Source organism: Felis catus, chromosome C1, assembly GCF_018350175.1.
Source record: "Felis catus isolate Fca126 chromosome C1, F.catus_Fca126_mat1.0, whole genome shotgun sequence".
NCBI classification, from domain to species: domain Eukaryota; kingdom Metazoa; phylum Chordata; class Mammalia; order Carnivora; family Felidae; genus Felis; species Felis catus.
In genome coordinates this window covers 123,525,991-123,547,061 of record NC_058375.1, presented here as the reverse complement: position 1 = coordinate 123,547,061, position 21,071 = coordinate 123,525,991, and the positions used below count along the sequence as shown (strand labels likewise).

Sequence of the window (21,071 nt, the reverse complement as noted above, 5' to 3'; positions counted from 1 at the left end):
GTGGAAGGAGGTTGGATTCCTGACTTGGCTTCTGCCTTCTCTGTGAATGAAGTACATGGTGACATCATCTCTGCTGCCCAGGGAGTTGGGGAAGAATACATGAGTGATAGATAGGGAGAACATTTAAAATTATCATTGTGAAGAGTGAAGATGAACAGAGTAGGGAAACAAAGGCTTGCCAGGCAAAGTTATGTATAGAATTGAGAATGCAATTATGAATACTTAGTTTTATCCACCTAGTTATGTATGTGTCTTCAGTATAGTCAGCATTCTGGGTATAGGCACATTTAGCAAAGGGTTATGCTAGGTTAGGTTTTGATAGATGGAATGACAAAAGGAAATATGAGTAGTCAAAGTGATGGGGCATAAAATCTAAACCGTGTGTGTGTGTGTGTGTGTGTGTGTGTGTGTGTGTGTGTGTGTATGTATGTGTGTGTGTGTGTATTTGGGGAGGTTTGATAACTAGGGAATAATTACCAGAGCCAGTGAACTACAAGTCTTATTGTGATGAGCAATATAGTGGGCTGCTGGAGTATTCCAGAAGAGGTTATGATCAGAGAGGGATATACTTGTATTCCAGGAATTTAGAGATGATAGTGATACCAAAATCTAAACTGCAGCCAGAATGGAAAATAAATCTTTGAAGTTGATGAAGTCAGTGAGCTAAGAGGCCAGAGTTTCTCTGCACTGATTCTGTTCTCTTAAACACATTTTCAACACATTTTCTTAAACACATTTTCAAATGCTACAAACAAACCAAAACAATAAAACTTCTCTCAGTCTTTATTCCTACTCCTTTTCCTCAGCCTTTTAGAGCTATCATTTTCCTCTTTCCTTTTAAAACCAAACTTCTTATTTAGTCTCATTATTTGAATGCAGATTATTGTTAAACTGTTTGTTAATCCATTAGTATGTAATAATCTTTATCCTTCTTAGTTTGTCTGTCAACAGGATAGCTCTGATAATTCTCTTCCTAATATAGACTTTTCTATTTTATTCTTACTTCCCCCGCCTTTGCTTCTAATCAAATGTGTTATTTCCCATGTGCTTTCCCTGATTCTTATCTATCTATCTATCTATCTATCTATCTATCTATTTAAAAATACTTGTTTTTGAGAGAGGGACAGAGTATGAGCGGGGGAGGGGCAGAGAAAGAGGGAGACAGAATCCGAAGCAGATTCTAGGCTCTGAGCTGTCAGCACAGAGTCCGACATGTGGGGCCCCAACCCATGGACTGCAAGACCATGACCTGAGCTGAAGTTGGAAGCTTATCTGACTGAGCCACCCAAGCTCCCCTCTTACCTAGGTGATCTCATGCACTTCATTCCCTACGACTACAGCCCAGATCTCTGCTTCCAATTCCTTGACCGTTACATTTCCAACTACCTGGCTCTCAAGTTTAATATATCCAAAACAAAATTCATTACATATATATTCTACCCTTGCTTATTCCAAGACAATACAGAACACAGCTTTTGTATCTTGATTAATAGACCCTCTCCAATCTGACTTCAGAACGGAAACTTGTTGATACATTTGAGTTTGTTCTCATTCTTATTGACAGAAATCTTCAGTATGGCCTAACATCATCCATACCACAATTGGGGCTCTTATTCTTTCTTGCTTGATTCTTTTAAGATGAATTTCAGCTTTCCCAATGCTGCACTAATGATGTTTCTGAAAATCAAAGCTGTTCTTGTCATTGCGCTGCTTAAAAATTGCCACTGATGAACTATTTCTTATAGGATAAAACACAAATACATGGTAAGTAAATGCAGTTTTTGAGAATCTGGTATCCTTCATCTAGAACTGATTTATCTCTTTATACTTCCTCTCCCCAAGCCTTTTGATAACTGCAGTGTTTGTATATTACGTAGTGTTTGTATATATCTTTTCTATTCTGTCTACATGTTTTCCCTCTGTCCCCCAAAAAACAGTATTGACAAGGTTGCTCCTTTAAGACCCAGCTTAGATTATGACTTCAGTCATAAAGGAATAGGAGGAGCCTTTCTGTTTTCCTTCAGAAGCCAAGTTGGTCACCTTGTGCTAGATACTTTATTTCTTTAAGATCTTACAGTATAATATTTGTATCTGTTTCTTTCATTAGGCTGAACTTGTGGGCAGGATGGTCATGTCCTCAGCATTTTTGCCAGTGGTTCACATTAGGTGCACAATAATACTTGACTAATAAATGAATAAGCTCTTAGAACATTGAAATATGTAAACTTCCAGTAATGTTATAAGATGAATGATGTAGTACATTCATTTCCCTTCCCTAAAGCAAACTGAAGAGTATTTCTTTTATTTCAAATTTTAATTTAAATTCTAGTAGAAGTCATTTTATAAGTATAATGACTAAAAAAGTATCTAAAGTGCTGGAGTGAGATGTGAACATTAGGGATTAATAGCTAAGAGGTTTAATGATTAAGTAAATAACTATGGGATGTTTACTTGTTCATACAATAGTTCAGCCTTAGGTATTGAGTGCGTACTGTGTACATGGAACTGTTTGTTTATTTTTTTGTTTCCTTTCTGTTATGTGTATTTTTAAAGTTTTTTGCCTAAAATTTTAATTTGCTTAAGAAATTCCTTATATATTTATAACACTAATCTTTTGTTATATATGTTGTGGAACTATTATTGCAGAGGTTCACAAACTTTCTCGGTGCTCTCAGTGTCTCAGTAAGATTTTTTACTGTGCCACCCACCACCTAGACAAAAAGAAATACCCAGCAGTTGTGTTTATTAAGTAGCTAGTGCTAAGCAGCTAGTAGCCATTTGAAAAAAAATAAGACACTATTCAAAAGGAAAATATTTTTATTTAATTGTCAAATAATCACAGTTAACTGTTACGATGCATGTGCTTGTTAGGCACTTCACAACTTTTCATTGCCACCCTCATTTCTTATTTGGGGGGAGGTACTTGGTTTTTATAATAGCAACTGCTGGCAACCCAGCTTCTCAAAGAAGTGATGTTACTGAAAGGAATATAGAGTGATCTAATGTTGAAACCAAACTACCTTGAACTAATAGATATGCAGTGTCAAACTGATTTTGAGTATCACTGTATTTCCCTGGAAAATTTTAAATATGTTGTGGTGTCTTTGTGAATTTGCAGCAGTACCCTCGGACTCTGTTTTAAAGCATGGTTCTGTACAAATATCTATAACTTTTTAAATAAAATTTAACATGCTTCATTTATGATTATGCTGGCTTTATACATACCAGCTGTGTTATATATATTAGGCACACAACAAATATTTGTGAAAGAGCTAACAAATTATAAATTAAGGAAACTTTAATCAACTATACTATCCATAGACTTTAGTTTTAATGGGTTATTTTCCCATTATTACAAGATTTTCAGAAATTGAGAAAGACCAGTACAGTGAACTTTTATCTAGATGTAAGAGTTTTTAGCATTTGACATATTTGCGTTATTTTAATTGAACCATCTAAAAATAGGTTGTAGCAATAATTTCATTGATCTCTAAATAGTTAAGTTTGTGTCTCCTAAGCATGATCTACATACACTCATTAAATCACACCTAAAAATTTCTGTCCTGATTTAATATTACCTTTTTTGGGTAGTTATATTTACTTTTGATATTAATACGATTTCATTTGTTTTGTGTTCCGTTTTAATAGTGGCCAATTCGCCATGGTATAGTTGAAGATTGGGACTTGATGGAAAGGTTTATGGAACAGGTGATCTTTAAATATTTAAGGGCAGAACCAGAAGACCATTATTTTCTTTTGGTAAGTACAAATTGTAATTTCATCAGGGATATTTTTGAAAAATGCTGAGAGTGTTTTCATCACATCTGTACTCAGTAGGGCATAGTTTCTTATTACATTGCCATATACCTAAGAGACTTTGTTATAAAGTTGTATGGTCTTTAAGATTATCTAATTCTGAGTTCCACTAGAGTTGTAATATGTTGAGACAACCAAGGGTTAGGTGCTTTACAAAGTTTTCATAGTTAATATTTAATTCTTACAGTAGGAACTGTAAGTAAGGTTCAAAACAAATTAGAAATAAGGCACTTTGCTTTTGTTCTTTTCTTTTTAGAGTGTGTGTGCGTGTGCAAGCAGGGGAAGAGGGGTGGGGGCGGGGGAGAGAATCTTGAGAATCTTAAGCAGGTTCGACATGGGGGCTCCATTCCACGACCTGAGCCGAGGTAAAGAGTCAGATGCTTAACCGACTGAGCCACCCAGGCACCTCACTTTGTTTTTTTAAATAACTAGTCTGATTATTATTTATTAATAATTCTTGACAACAGAAATACAATATAATTTACTTTTAAACTTTTTTCTTATTTTTATCAGTGCAACACATGTTTTTAGCTTAAAAAATCAAGTGGTATAAGATTTAAAATAAAAAGATAGTATTCTCCTTCCTCACCTTTCCCAGTCTTTGATTCATGTTCTCTTGAGACAAACACTTTAAATTTTTAAGAGTTTTTTTGTGTGTGTGTGCTAGTTATCACATAAATTTAAACATGTTTTCTATTTCTTGTTTATTTGAATATTAGACACTGCCTACTAACTACCTAGTAGGAAAGATGAGGCTTTTATTCTTTTCCTCTTATCCCCCTTCTGTTAACACAAAGTCCCTATCTTCTCCCCCTCCCTGCAGTGTGGTTATATCATAATTTTTGGTAAATCAGTATTCTGTATTTTACTATGGTAGTTTGTGAATATTGTTTATGGGTAGACCATAAACAAAGTTGAAAGAGCTTTACAATAATTATCCACATGTACACAACCTAGACTCAAGTATTAATTTTTTTTATAATTGTTTTATGATAGCTATTAGGTTATCCATCATTCCATCTTATTATTTATTTATTTATTAAAGTTTATTTATTTAGAGAGAGAGTGAGCATGTGTGTGGATGCAGAGAGAAAGGAAGAGAGAGGAAATCCCAAGAAGGCTCTGCACCATCAGCACAGAGCCCGGTGTAGGGATCCAACCCATGAACCGTGAGATCATGACCTGAGCCGAAATCAAGAGTTGGATGCTTAACTGACTGAACCACTCAAGCGCCCCAATCTTATATTTGTAATTACTTCACAATGAGTTGTAGATGGAGTAATTTCACCCCTAAGTACATTAGCATGCATATCATCAAATACAGTTCATTTGTTTACAGTTCTTTTATATAACATTCACATGCTATCAAATGCACAAATCTTAATTCTACCATTCAGTGTATATTGACCAGGCATTGGCAGACTTTCTCTGAATAACTTGCAGCTACTCAGCTCTGCTGTTGTAGCAGGAAAGCAGTGTCAGAAAATACTTATATGAATGGGTATGGCTGTGTTCCAATAAAATTGAATTTACAGAAACAAGTGGTGGGATGGATTTGTCTTACAGGATACATGATGTAGTTTACCCATTGTCTGGTTTTGACAGATGCATACATCTGTGTAACCTAAACCCTTACCAAGATATGGAACATTACTATCAGCCTGAAAAGTTTTCTGATGCCCTTTCCTGATTATTTCCTGCCCCTCTTCCCTGGAGGCAACCACTGTTCTGATTTTTTCCAGCGCAGATTGGTTTCGCTTATATTTGAGTTTTGTATAAATGGAATTTTACAAGATGTGCTCTTTGGTTAAGACTTAATTCAGCATAATCTTTTTTTAAAGCTAATTAATTAAATTTTTTTTTTTTTTTTTACATTTTATTTATTTTTGATAGAGACAGAGCACAAGTGGGGGAGGGGCAGGCAGAGAGGGAGACACAGGATACGAAGCAGGCTCCAGGCTCCGAGCCATCAGCACAGAGCCTGATGTGGAGCTCTAACTCACAAACCACCAGATCATGACCTGATCCGAAGTTGGACATTTAACTGACTGAGCCACCCAGGTGCCCCCAACATAATCTTTGAGATTCATCCACATTGTTGTAAATACCAGTAGTTTGTTGTTGGATCATATTCTATTGTATGAATGTGCCTTACTATCCATTTTCTTATTGATGATTACCTGGGCTGTTTCCAATTTTTGATTATTATGCATATTTTGGTTATTGCGAACTTTCTTTTTAAGTGTGTATTTTGAGAAAGAGAGTGAGCGTGTGTGAAAGAGCAGGGGAGGGGCAGAGAGAGAGGGAGAGAGAGAATCCCAAGCAGGATCTGTGCTCAGCAGAGCTGGACATGAGTTTATGACCTGAGCTGAAATCAAAAGTCAGAAGCTCAACCTACTGAACTACCCAACTGTCACTGCGAACATTCTTATACAAGTCTTTTTGTGGACATGTTTTCATTTGTCTTGTGCAAATACCTAGATATGGAATTGCTGTGTCATGGGGTACATGCATGATTGGTTTTATAGGAAACTTTGAGAACTTTTTCCAAGGGGTTCTACCTTTTTGCACACCCACCAGCAATGTGTTAGCAATCTGGTTGTTCTACATTCTATCCAACATTTGGTGTCAGTCTTTTTAATTTTAGCCGTTCTGGTGGGTGTGTAAGAGTTCTCATTTTGGTTTTAATTTGCATTTTCTGATGACTAATGATGTTGAGTACTTTCTCATGTGCTTATTAGCTATTTGTATATTTCCTTGGGAGATCTTCTGATTATATTTTATTTTATATAGAACTTCTGTTTTTCTTGGAGTTTATAATTTAACTGCCTTGGTTTTTTTTTAGTGTGCTTAATTTTCTATGTACCTGTCTCTAAATTATCTCCAAATCCTTGAACATGTTCCAAAACTCCTCTAAATAAGTTTAATCATATCAAGTAGTTTAGCTATTAAAGGGTTTACATGTGTAAAAAGTCTACTCTTAGTCGACCTTTTTCTTTAAAAACTTTATAGTGTTTTTTTAAATTAACAAAAAGATTTAATTTGCAGTGAATTTGAATTTTATCCATCTTTCTCTTTGTAATATGTGTTCTTGAAATTTAAGGAATCATTCTTCCCTCGAGATCAAAAAGATAATTCTTTTGTACTTCTGAAGTTTAAAAGTTTTGCCTTTCAGTTTCAATATTTGAGATAACAAAAAGAATTGTCAAATCACATTCAGAAGAATTAGAGGTCTTGCCCAGTTTCAAGCTTTAATAATGTAAATGATTTAAGTAGTCATGAGGCATAGGTGAAACATGAAGTCCAGGAATGCAGGTAACTGTTTCCTCAGTCCACTCTTGACTTAGGATGTGTTCTGGCCAAGACTTAATCTGCAGGTTTCTAAATGATGTATGTGGTCACAAAAATGGAAGAGAATACTGTAAACATAGCCATTTTATTTAAAAAAAAAAAATTTTTTTTTAACATTCGTTTATTTTTGAGATAGAGACAGAGCACAAGCGGGAGACAGGCAGAAAGAGAGGGGAGACACAGAATCCGAAGCAGGCTCCAGGCTCCGAGCTGACAGCACAGAGCCCAATGCTAAACTCATGAATCGTGAGATCATGACCTGAGCTGAAGTCAGATGCTTAACTCACTGAGCCACCCAGGCACCCCTACACATCTCCATTTTAATACTCTTAACAGTTTTATGACTTCTATAACATTTTCCAAGAGGCCATACCATAAATTTGTAGAATCTTGGCTTATTTATTATAGTTGTAAATAGACCAGGTACATCCTGCTGAAAACATTACATGGGTGAGAGTTCTTCCACCAGCAGATAGGATTGGTATGTCTCCCTGGAGGACTGTCTTTACCCTTTCACAAGATGATTTGACTGGGTCTCCTTTCTCTCTCATTCCTTTTATCAGTGCTTAATGGTGTGACATAAGGAGTCAGTTTCTTGTGTGAATAACTATATTGTTTTCATATATGCCTAGATCTGCTTGAAATCTTTATATAGTTTTTCTTTGGTCTGTATGTCTATCTTTGTACCTGCAAGTTTAATTAAAAGACTTTTAAATAAAATGACATAAATTATTTCTTATTTAAAAATTGTCTATAAAGTTATGAAAATAATCTGATCTTGTCTATTTAAAATGTTTAATATTCAATTTAATAGACTGAACCTCCACTGAATACTCCAGAAAACAGGGAATATACTGCTGAAATAATGTTTGAGTCCTTCAATGTTCCAGGCTTGTACATTGCTGTGCAGGTAAGCAAGTTCATAAGTCAAGATAAGCTTGTCTCTTAAATTTTAGTCTAAGGTTTAATTCACTGTTAAAAAATACATATTTTTCATAACCTCAAAGCATGCCATAGTTCTTTCCTGAATCAGTAATTTAGAAATCATAGGAAATAGAGTTAATCAGCAAAAGAGAAATGTTGAAGGAAGTAAGTTGATGAACTTTAGATAATTCAAAGCTTTCATGGGACAGAAATAAGGGAACTAATATTTATTGTTTGCTCCAGGTCAGGAACTTTATATACATATTCATTTTTCCTTGAAACATTTGTTGTGTCCTTTTTTCATAGTTTGTTTTGATTGACTTACTGCTAGGTATATTGGACCATCTTCTTTGTGCCCTTCTGCTTTCCATGTATCAGAAATCCCTGTAGTATTTTATTGAACTTACTTTGTAAGTGTATCTTCATGGAATGGCTTCTCTCCTACCCTTCAGGATCACAGCTCACCTCTTACTTGTTTTTTAACCCTGTAGTGAATGTGATGCCTAGCATATCGTAAATGTTTAATAAGTATGTAAACTATTGTGTAGTTCTCTTAGGTCATGATGATTATGGTGTGTGATCCTGTGCTAAAATAGGAGGATGGCCTAGATAACTTTCTAGGTCCCTTTCAGCTATTATATTGCAAGTAGGTAAAATAAAGCCAGTTTAGCTCTCTTTTTAATTATTGGCTGTGTATCTTGTTTGAAGCTTGGATTGTATGAAATTGAGTTTTTAAACAATGAACTAGCTGTGTTAGTTTCTTTATTTGTAAACTTAAAAAAAAAAAAAAATTGTATCTTATTGCCCATGCTAGTATTTTGCATTGAAAAACGCAGCCCCCTCAACTTTGTTTCCTGATTAAATCATAATATTTAGAAGAGTATAATGGCTTTTTCTATGGTTAAATAACTTGTTACATATTTCTAAATGCACGCAGCACTTAGAAAATTTGGAGCTAATCTTACGATAGAGGTACTTGTTTATAGCCATCTGTGTATGGAATAATGAGTGATTGGGTGTTTGTGTATTTCTTTACCTTCCTTACACTTTGTGGTTTGTGTATAGGCTAGCTCATATAAACATAGTTTAAGTCCTTGCATTCTTAGTACTGTGATATCTCATGTTAGTCTTCCCATTTTGCGGGGTTTAGGAGAAAAATGGCTCTTGTTAAAACATGGAATATTTATGAACATGCCCCTGAAAGTAAATATAAGCCTGTAAATTAGTAGGATGTGAATAATTTTATTGCATAATGTAAATTAATTTTGTGTATTTTCTTTCCAAAGATACTGTAGTTGACCATTCAATAGCACGGGTTTGAACTGCATGGGTCCACTAATCTGTGGAGTTTTTTTGATAAATCTAGTAGAGTACTGTAAATGTATTTTCGCTTCCTTAAAATTTTCTTACATTTTCTTTTCTCTAGCTTCCTTTAGTATAAGAACACAGTATACAATATAACACACAAAATCTGTGTTAATCAACTCTTTAGGTTATTGGTAAGGCTTCTGGTCAACAGTAGGCTATTAGTTCAGTTTGGGGGGAGTTAGAAGTTATATTTGTATTTTCAGCTGCTTGTGTTGGAATGGTCAGGGTCCCTAACCTTGGCATTGTTCAAGAGTCAGTTGTACATTTAAAATTGTAGTACTCCATTGAAATAGTTTTTTTTCTGTTAACTCTTTGCCCTTGTTTCTATTTTTTTGTTTGTCATAATCTGTGTGTGTGTGTGTGTGTGTGTGTGTGTCTAAGGCTGTTCTTGCCTTAGCTGCATCTTGGACCTCAAGACAAGTAGGAGAACGGACATTGACCGGTACAGTAATAGACAGTGGAGACGGTGTCACTCATGTCATTCCTGTGGTAAGAATATTTTACAGTTACCAAATAGGACATCAGATAACACATCTGGCAGAAATAAATTATATGAATTAATACCACTTTTAAAAAATTCTAAATGTTGCACTTTAAAAATTTGGTCATTTGTTCAGCTATAGCTATATTTTGCTCAAATTAATATTTAAATTCTGTAAACAAATTGTAAAGTCTTTTTTGCTATAGGTTTGTATTATAATTAGAAAATGATTTTAAAGATATTAGAAATTATTTCTAATTCATAATTAGCAAATGTTGGAGTAACTGGAATGGAAATATATTATACCTTTCTTTTCTTAGACACGGAATTCTGTTTTCTGGTTTGGATATGTCTGTGTGTGTATGTTAGCTACTTTATAATCTCTTTTATCCTTGATTAACAGACTTGAGCTGGGTGCGTAGGTTAACTAAATAGTTTATAAGCTCATGGCTGTTAATAATTTTGGGAAATTATTCATTTATTCTTTAAAATTAAATTCTACACCCAGTGGTGGGTCTTGAACACATGACCCCGAGATCCGGAGTCACATGTTCTACTGACTGAGCCAGCTAAGTGTCCCGGAAAGTTATTTTATTTTTTGAATAAAAAGCTCAAGTTATGATTGTACTTTGTGGTTTGGATTTAGTAAGGCATATTAAGAAAAATACATCAGATTGTATTGTTTGTCAGAGATAGCATTTTTTCTGCCAAGGCCTTTGTGCTTCCAATTCTTAATGACAAATTCGGGTTTTTATTGTGCCTAATGTATTGAAAATGACTACTTGAATTCATACTTGATAATATTAGATGGGTATACATAGAAAACAGCTTTTCAAATAATGTTTATATTATATTAAATATCCTGTTTGGGATGAAATTATTTTGGGACTTTTATGTCTTCATTATTCTCATTCCTATTTTTAATGGATCAGGCATCCTCTGTTGAGGATAACATCCTTGGGTTGACTTAGATTAGATGTTATAATCCATTCTCCCAATGTCATAATAGTTTTAGTAATAATTGTCCCTTTTTTTAGTATCGGCTTTCTTGAGATATAATTTATACACCATACAGTTCACCCATTTCAAATGTATAATTCAGTGGTTTTTTGTATATTCAGAGTGCATCCATCACCGCAGTCAATTTTAGAACACTTTTATGACTCTGAAAAGAAATGTTCTGTCCATTAGCAGACTCTTTCCCTGATAACCTTAGCCACTGGCAATCACTCACATACTTTCTGTCTCAATTGATTTGCCTGTTCTGGACATTTCACATAAATGGAGTCCTAAACTTTGTGGTCTTTTGTGACTGGCTTCTTTCATGAAGCCTTAGGTTTTCAAGATTCCTCCAAGTTGTAGCATGGATAGTACTTCATTTATTATTATTGCCAAATAAGATTTCATTATATGGCTACACCATATAATATTTCATTGTATGGCTATATCACATTTTTTTTTTTTTTTTTTTTTGCCATTGGGGGATATGTTAATATCTTGGATATTGGAATGTGTCCAGTATTTCATTTTTTTTTTATAGTTGGTGTCACAGTTTTCTTTCTTAGTGGTACATAGAGCTTCTTAAGATTTTCATTTTAAATTCTCATTTGAACCTCAAAATCTATAATGTAGGTTATATTACCTTTTGAGGACCTCAGTTTACCCATTAAAAAATGAAAATAAATGAACTGCCTAAGATCGCCAAATAGTAGGCTGTGGAACTAGTAGGTGAACTGGTTCTGATTCACCCAGATCTGAAGATCTATGAAATTAATCAGTAATGTCAGTATCTTGATAATTAATATTCAAATAGAAGTTATGAACACGAATAAGAGTGAATTTTTATAAGGATATTAAGAATTGGATGTTCCTGTTTTTGTACTCTTTTCCTTCTTTTGAATTAATGGAGTATTTTTTTAAATCTATTTTGTTTTCTTTATTGACTTATTAGCTATGTTCTACTTCTTTGTCATTGTCATTTGCTTGTTTTTGGTGGTGGTTGCTCTTGTGTTTATAATAAATATCTTTAACTTATAATCTAAGTACAAATAATGTTCTGATGTTTTATAAGTAGTTACTGTGTACAACAGTGTACTTCCCTTTGGAATTATAATTGTCACTTATTTTACTTCTACCTGTTATAAATTTTCACTATGTTATTAATTTGTTTCATTGTAAATAGTATATTAGTTTTGTTAAGGCTGCTGTAACAAAGTACCAGAATGAGTGGCTTAAACAGTAGAAAATTAATATTTGCCCAGATGGAGGTAATAAAGTCTGAGATCAAGATGTTGGCAGGGTTGATTTCTTCCGAGGCTTCTGTGTCTTCCTTCTATCAAGATGGCCTAATTTTCTCCATTTATCTGTACGTGGTCTTCCCTGTGTGTCTGTGTCCTAATCTCTTCTTTTAAGAACATAAGTCATATTAGATTAGGGCCAACTCTAATCATCTTACTTTAACTTAATTACCTCTTTAAAGTCCCTGTCTCCAAATACAATCACACTGTGAGGTATTAGGGGTTAGCACTTCAACATAAGAATTTTGGGAGAGGCGGGACATGTCAGCCCATAACAAGTTGTCATCTTTAAAAGAGATCTTGAAAAAGGTAAGTTTCTTTTATATTTATGCACTTACCATTTCCAGTGCTGGTTTCCTTTGTGAAGGTCCATATTTCCGTCTAGCCTAATTTTTTTCTGCCAGAATGATGGCGATGGCCTTTAGCATTTCTTAAAAGTGCTGGTCTACTGACTATGAACTCTTTCAACTTACATACATCCTTTGAAAAAGTAGTTTGCCTTCATCTTTGAAAGATACTACTTGGTATAGAATTTTAGGTTGATAGCTTTTTACTTTTGGTATTTTAAAGATGTAATTCTACTGTCTTTTGGCTTACATTGTTTGTGAGTATAAGTCTGCTGTTATCCCTAAGCTCGTTTCTTTGTAATGTTTCTTATTTGTCCAGCTGCCTTCAAGATTTTTTCATAATATATTCCTGGTTCACTAGTTTTTAGTAGTTTGTGATGTACCTAAATGTATTCTTTTATTTTATTTTTTCCATTTCTTCTCCTTGAGGTTTTTAGAGAGAGAGTGAGAGAGCAAGCGAGCATGAAGGGCAGACAGAGAGAATTCAAGGCAGGCTGTGCCGTGGGCACAGAAACAGATATGGGGGCTGGAACTCATGAATTGAATGGTTCATTCTTGTCCTCATGTTCACTTTTTTTATTATTAGAGCAGATAATTTAATTAGCTCTAATCACATTTAGCATATATATATTTTTAATGCTGTTCTTTTTTAAATGTTTATTTTTGAGAGAGAGAGAGAGAGAGCATGAGCAGGGGAAGGGGACACACACACACACACACACACACACACACACACACACAGAATCCGAAGCAGGATCCAGGCTCTGAGCAGTTAGGAAAGAGCCTGATGTGGGGCTCATGCTCACCAACCATGAGATCATTACCTGAGCTGAAGTAGGATGCTTAACCAACTTGAGCCACCCAGGTGCCCCTAGAGTATTTTTTATTTCAGATATTTTATTTTTCATCATAGAAGTTCTCTTTGGGTCTTTTTTATATTCCCTTTCTCTCTCACTCATGTTTCCATTGATCTTCTTGTTCATGTGGAATATATAATTGTTTCAGTGTTTTTGTCTATCAATGCTATTATCTTTTGTATTTCTGTTGCTTTCTCTTTTGATGATTCTCCCAGTCAGTGTTGTATTTTCCTCTTTCCTTGCTTGATTATAATTTTTCATTCGGTACCGTATATTTACATTGCTGTGTCCTGGGTTTTGGGGGCTTTTTAAAATATTTTGAGATTTCTTTCCTGGAACCCAATTAAGTTACTAGTAATCATTTTGATCCTTTTAGGAGCTCCTTTTAAGTGTTATTGAGCAAGTCCAGAACAGTCTTTTGTCTGGTTCTACTCTATCCTCACTCTTGAAGAAATACCCTTCTGTGGACTCTACTCAATGCCCTGTGTTTGAGATCTTTAAACTCTGATTAATGGGAATGTAGACTATTCCCAGTTATGCAAGAGCTTTGGAGATTATTTTGTCCCCTCCTTTCTAGAGGTTCTTTCTTTGGTCTTGATGGTTTCCTAACATGAATGTGGTGATTATTAGTCAGCTTACGTGTTACTTTTCACATCTCCAAAGCTGTGTCAGTGCAGCTCTTTCCACTTCAATAGTTTGACTTGCAAACTGTAGCCGTCTTGACCTTCCTGAAATCGAAATTCCGTATCCTCAACTTAATGAGACTCTGGCTCTGCTTGGGTTCTCCCTCCTGTTACTGCTGCGTGGGCACTTTTCTAGGCAATGAGATGGGATGTTCATAGCATTCATCTTGTTTGTTTTTTCTTCTCATGGGGAACACTGCCCTACTCTGCCTGTTGTTCATTCACTGTCTGTAAACCTTTATTTCATATAATTTGTCCTGTTTTTTCTTTAAGGTGAGAGGATAAATCCAATCACTAATACTCTGCCATGCCCAGATGAGGACATCCCTAATATTCTTTGTTAATTAAATTTAATTTTGCTACATTATTCTTTGTACCTCTGACTCCTATCAGAAAATTTGGATTCATTGTATAGAACTTAATTATTTGGCATTATGATGATGCATAGAATGCCTCAGCCTTGTGAAATTGGTACCTACTTCAGTAGGAAAAAAGATAGTTTGTAGACTATAAATTTCCTACAATGTTGTCTAAACTGTTCACTGATAATATAAAAGGTTTTAAAAATAATTTTCTATCTGGCCTAATATCAAAACATTTAATACTTCTGAAATTCGTTGTTTGTGCTGTTCAGTCATTTCAGTCTTGGTTATAAACTCTTACCAGTAAAAGAATAGTTCTGAGTTGTTGACCATTCTTGTTCATAATATCTGTATAGTACTATAAATTATGTAATAAAGTATTGTGAGGAATACACTTGAGGAATAAAGACTAGAAGAATTCTCCTGGGATAAAGCAGTACTTGAGAATATAAATACACTAACTTGAGAACCTAGTCTTATTATAATGGTTATTTGTGTTATATTAATCTTGAAATCACTGAAAGTAAACTTGAGACTTTTTTTTCATCTAGGCCGAAGGGTATGTGATTGGCAGCTGTATTAAGCACATTCCAATCGCAGGACGAGATATAACATATTTTATTCAGCAGTTGCTGAGAGACCGAGAAGTAGGAATCCCTCCAGAACAATCCTTGGAAACTGCTAAGGCAGTAAAGGTACAAAATAATGATGAGTGTGTAATTCATTTAAAAATTAAAGTCAAATTTACAGTGTTAACATGAGAAACTATTAGATGAAGAATAGTACTTAAAAAACCCTTTGCAAATCATTACTCTTAATTATGTATATGTTTTCTGTGTATTTCTTGTAAGGAAATTTTGGGGAATTATCAGCCTTGTGCCTGTTGTCTCCACATTTCACATTTGAGTCAAGAACATTTGACTTTAGCATACATTTTTGTGATTATTCCCCATAGTAAAACTCATTAGTTCACTTCAGAGTCCTCATATCTTAGTTTCTTCACTGAATTCTTTATTTTAATCCTAAGAGTTTTCTGTTGCAAAATTTTTTTTTTAATGTAATTGTTTCATTTGTCTATAGAATATAGGTTTGGCTCCAGTGATATGGCAAATAGAAACGTGTAAAGGCTATGTAAGGTGTTATAATATGTGTCTTACATAAGTCTATCAGTGCTTTATGTAAACCATCAAAATATTTAGCATTGCTTTTTAAATTTCTCACTTGCCAGCATACCTAAACAAATTTCCGTGGATTTCTCCTATGTTTTCAGTATGTGAAAGTAAAACTGTCCCAGCAGAAATAACTGTTTATTGCCTATCTGCATGATTATAGGGTTTCTGTCACTCGTCAAAGGTCAGGAATGAAAATGAATTTACTGTTCCTAATTACTCAATGGCTAAAATTACTAAATTACTAAATGGCTGCCAAAAGACGCCAATGGTGGCATCGAAATTAAATGTGTAAAAAATTAATATGAACATTACTGCTATAGCATCTTCGGGAAGTCTTTGGAATTTAAAAAAATGATAAGAGCACCAATGATTTAAATCTAGAGAATACTAATGCTCAGTGTGAATGTCTTTTAAAACTTATTATTTCCATGTAATTCCTACTTCCAAGGTTTGGAGAAAGAAGACCTACGGTAACATAATCAAATTGTCCTTTGTTTTTCAGTACTTTTTCCTTTCATGTCTTTTGGTTATTAGTAATAATATTTGTAGCTATTGCAGATTAGGATTCTTGATGTGCAAAAATATATGAAGTGTGTGGGGTTTTTTTAATCCTTTTTTTTTTTTTTTTTTTTTGAGAGAGAGAGAGAACACGCATGAGTGGGGACGAACAGAGACAGAGGGAGACAGAGTCTCCCAACCAGGTTCCGTGCTGTCAGCACAGAGCCTGATGTGGGGCTCAAACTCAGGATCTGTGAGATCATGACCTGAGCTGAAATCAAGAGTCGGATACTTAACTGACTGAGCCACCCAAGGCACCCCTGTGTATTTTTCTTAAAAAACAAAATAAAACAAAAGCAAAAACAAAAAAACCCTGAGACTTGGATTCAGGAACCCATAAGTTGCAAACAGAATGTTATAACCCATAACATTTTTGAATTGCAGTTTTGATAAAAACTTTTACTTAGGACATATGATCAGATATGCAACAATTTAGCATTGTAGGTGATATAGTAAAAAAGAATAGTTTTTATTTTCAGTCATTTTTCTTTTGCTCATTTGCTTAGACCATATTCAGTTTTGTTTCAGATAGGTATTAAGGATTAAGTATCTATATTAATTTGTGTGGTTATTTCAACTATTATTTATTCTCTGGTTATGTATTTTATGTTTTCTTCTCTCTAGAATGTAAACTCCATTAATTACTGAAGTAGTATAAAATGTTGAATGACAGAAATGAATATTTTCATGAAATAACATTAAAATAATAGAGATTGTCTCTTTAGTTGGTCAGATCTTACTCAATTTATATATGAAGCCAGGAGTTATGTGTAGGAGATGAGAGATGAGCTTTTTATTTGTACTAGACATCAGATAATACCGTAACATAAAATTTTCCTCAGCTTAATTTCTTTATTTTCTGACGGTATTTGTTCATTTGATTCTTGTTTACTGAAAATATGCCATCTTTTTTTACCGTTACTAAAATGAGGAAATAATTACTCAATTCTTTGTTTTTCTAGGAGCGCTATAGTTATGTCTGCCCAGATTTAGTAAAAGAATTTAACAAGTATGACACAGATGGATCAAAGTGGATTAAGCAATATACTGGAATCAATGCTATCTCAAAAAAAGAATTTTCTATTGATGTTGGTTATGAGAGATTCTTGGGACCTGAAATCTTTTTTCATCCAGAGGTAAGTTTTTTTTTTTTTTTTTTTTAGATGGAATTGTTTTGAAAAATTTGGCAGAAATTATCAATGAACTATAAGATATTCAGGAAAGAGTTAATCTCAGGAACTTTCTTTTGTATACTAAAATGCTATAGGGAATTAATCATTTTCAAGAGGAAAAATTGCCTATGTTGAAATAGGCTAAACAAGTTACTGTTTTCATGCATTTAGAAAACTGAAACTTGTCTTTTTAAAATTTGGCTTATGTGGGGTCATGCAAAGACGAGAGCCCTTAAAATTTATGACCATTTAAATAAAATATTTGGGGATAAGTTCTAGAACTGCCACTGCCCTCATATAAAGTGGCCATTAGACAAAGAACCTTTAAGTATCGTAACAAAATATTATTAACAAAGTAGTTTTATATCTCTATGAAATGTTAGTAATGTACAGGTTTTATTAAATGAATGAAATGGTGTGTTTTTAATAATGAAAAACTCTTCTAATCACTTAGTATGAGAAACTTATTAAAAAAATTTTTTTTTAATTTATTTTTGAGAGAGAGAGACAGAGCATGAGCAGGGGAAGGGGAGAGAGAGAGAGACACACACACACAAAATCTGAAGCAGGCTCCAGGCTCTGAGCTGTCACATCAGCACAGAGCCTGACATGGGGCTCAAACTCATGAACTGTGAGATCGTGACTTGAGCCGAAGTCGGATGCTTAACCGACTGAGCCACCCAGGCGCCTCTATAAAAAACTTGTTAATAGAATTACATTATATGTTTTTTGTGCGTATTTGACATTAAGAACAGTTGTTTTTGAATATGTTTATTCTCTTAGCAAATAGTAAGTGAATACAGTTTTCATGGTCTCAGTTTAAGTACGGAATATTCAAAGATGAAAAATTATTTTATATTGGTTTTACTGAGCTCAGAGAATAAGGGAGATGAATAGCTAAACAGGTAAAGTTGCTTTAATAAATGCATGGATCTGGGTAGGGGATAGGAACAAAGAACATCTAAGTCTGCTTGGGAGAACTACGGAAACTTCTTAGATGAGGTAACAGTTGAACTGAGACTTCAAGGATGAATAGGTATTTGTCAGGCAGGTATGTTAGGGGAGTATGTTTCTGGCAAAGGGGATAGACTGGGTAGAAGTCTGGGAGAGGAGAGAGCTAGATAATAGAAGTATAAAGGAAGGGAGTTAGGAGATGGGTCCAGATGGGTGTTCATGAGGGATTAATATGCTACAGAATGGAGTTTACTGGATTCTGGAGTTGTGCAGAAATCTTCAGTGCAAATGACACAGATTTATGAACGGTGTTAGAAAGGTCACTCTGGCTGCACTGTGTGGGATGAATTAGAACAGAGGTGTTGGAAACTGGTTAGTTTATTGCAGTTTTCCAGATGAAGGAGGGACTGAGAAGAACCCAGTTGCAAGAATAAGGCTGAGGTTGTTTTGTCTTTAAGAGGGATTACCCCAGTGGTAGAGGTAGAGAGTTATGTATGGGTACAGGAAAATGTGAAGCTGGGAAGACTGGATAGAGGAGTAGGCAGGTAGCTTAGGAAGTTCATTGTCACAGTGCATAGTTTTATTTTTCATGAAGGGGAGTCAAGCTATTGTGTTGGGAGAAGGGAATGGACATAAAGTTGAGGGCTGGGAGAGAACAGTAACTTGTATAATCGTTAGTGAGAAGAATTGAGAGGGTGACTATATTAATAGTAGGGGGGTGGCACTACAAAAGTTAGAGACTCAGAACTTTGAGTCATAGAGCAGTGTTTTCCCTCCCAGGCAGTTGTGGAAAAGGAACAAAGTGTTTTGACAAGGCAGAGGTCAAGAATTTTGTGGAGTGTAAGAGCCTGAATCCCAAAGGCCTGACTTACTTAGGGATAATGAGGGGTATGGCCAGGGATTGGAGATCATGATGAATTGCAGATAACTGTAAATTGGGAGCAAATGGGTGAGCCCCTGAAGGATAAGGCATTGTGGTCAGACTAGTATTTGGGTGTTGTAAGGTTTTAGACAGCCCTTCCATTTCAGTGCTAACACATACAGCCAGTTCTTTGGAGGGGGGGTGGGCTGGTGATAGAAACAGCCCTATTCTTGGCTTTCCCTACTGATGACTTACTAAGTGTTTTGGAGGGAATGCATGGTCTTGTCCATCTGCCTTCCAGATTCTAGTTTGCCAAATTTTGTTGCTGTTTCTTCCTGTTCTCTTCTCTACATACATTTGGGATTATGCCTTTTTGATAAATTTTCTTTATTAGTGCTTTTAGTAGAGAGAAGAAGATATGTGTGTACAGTTCATCATGTTTTTCCAGAATAGACCCCCCCCCCCTTTTTTTTTGGTATCATATGAACTGTGTCACTTCCCAAGTGAATTTTAAGATTCTGTCTTCTGTAGTTCTAGATTTTTCTGTGTCACATTTCCTCTTGTCATCTGAAGAATTCACTCTGGTTTTTGTTTTGGCTAGATAAAAGTGTAGGTACTTGAATTTGAACACTGATGATAAACTGTATGAAAGAGTAAGGATATTTATTTTTCGAATTGCTGGATTCTTCACAAATACCTGAGCTGTTTTTAGAAGGAACGGGTTTGGCACTTTGATTTTTTTTTTAAAGGAAATTAAATTTTTTTGACAAAGCTATTTTGACTGCTTTGTCTACTTTGAGTGTATTTTCTGTAAATTTCTCAGAAGAGAGAAAAGATACTCCTCTCTTGTTAGCCACTTGTAGTAGTATTAAGACACGATCAGAAAACAGAGGCAGGACTAATCCTTTTGTTGAAAGGGAAAGCAAAGGCCTAAAAATATGCTTAGTAGGGACCCTAGGTTGAGCCTGTTAGTATTAAACTATTAAATAACCTGCAACAATTTATTGTTAATTCTTAACTCTTTTCCTTCATTTATTTATTACTAAGTATTCATTGCTTGCTGCTTCACTCGATACATTCTACACATTCTCTCCTGGGATTCTATAAAGCACAATAGTCCCCAAGCTTTTTGTAAAGATGTATTCAAATCAGACTTCATTTCTTTCTAAATCAGAATATCTGTGGGTGAGTCCAGGGTATGTGAATGTTGAAAGGTTGTATAAATTCTGTCTTTTGTATGTTCCTGATTAAAAATTGCTATGAGAAGGGCATGGCACAGGAATGAATGACCCCATCCCTGCCTTTTTCTGATCTTGTTATAGCAGGTGAACTGTCTTAAAGGTTTGGGAAAGAATTACGGGAAGGTTAATCTCTTGAGTGCGTGCTCCTTTGTGTGTGTGTGTGTGTGTGTATTGTTTAGGTAAGTACTAAGGAGTATGGCTAACAAAAGACAATGTACAGAATTTTTAAGTTCTGTATTAGTAAATTGATGAGATATTATAGACCATATTTTCTTTTTCTTTTTTTTTTTAACGTTTATTTATTTTTGAGACAGAGAGAGAGACAGAGCATGAACGGGGGAGGGTCAGAGAGAGGGAGACACAGAATCTGACACAGGCTCCAGGCTCTGAGCTGTCAGCACAGAGCCTGACGCGGGGCTCAAACTCACGGACCGCGAGATCATGACCTGAGCCGAAGTCGGCCGCTTAACCGACTGAGCCACCCAGGCGCCCCTATAGACCATATTTTCTATCGGATTGTTAATGTTCTCCACATTTTGAGGATTAAATCTCATGACAGGTTCTCAGGTTGAAGGTATCATTATGGGATCATAAAAGCGTGCTTTGAGATTTGAAGTTTCCTTAGA

General features: G+C 34.9%; 1 protein-coding gene across 1 annotated transcript in view; it reads left to right on the top strand.

Annotated features, from left to right (window-relative positions):
* The window catches only part of ACTR3 (actin related protein 3), a 66,005-nt gene that overhangs the window by 35,753 nt on the left and 9,181 nt on the right, over positions 1–21,071 (top strand). Inside the window, exons 4-8 of the mRNA XM_023259267.2 lie at positions 3,649–3,759; positions 7,982–8,077; positions 9,841–9,948; positions 15,038–15,181; positions 17,179–17,352. Of these exons, the coding sequence (XP_023115035.1) occupies positions 3,649–3,759; positions 7,982–8,077; positions 9,841–9,948; positions 15,038–15,181; positions 17,179–17,352 (633 nt within the window). The remainder of the gene's footprint in view (positions 1–3,648; positions 3,760–7,981; positions 8,078–9,840; positions 9,949–15,037; positions 15,182–17,178; positions 17,353–21,071) is intronic.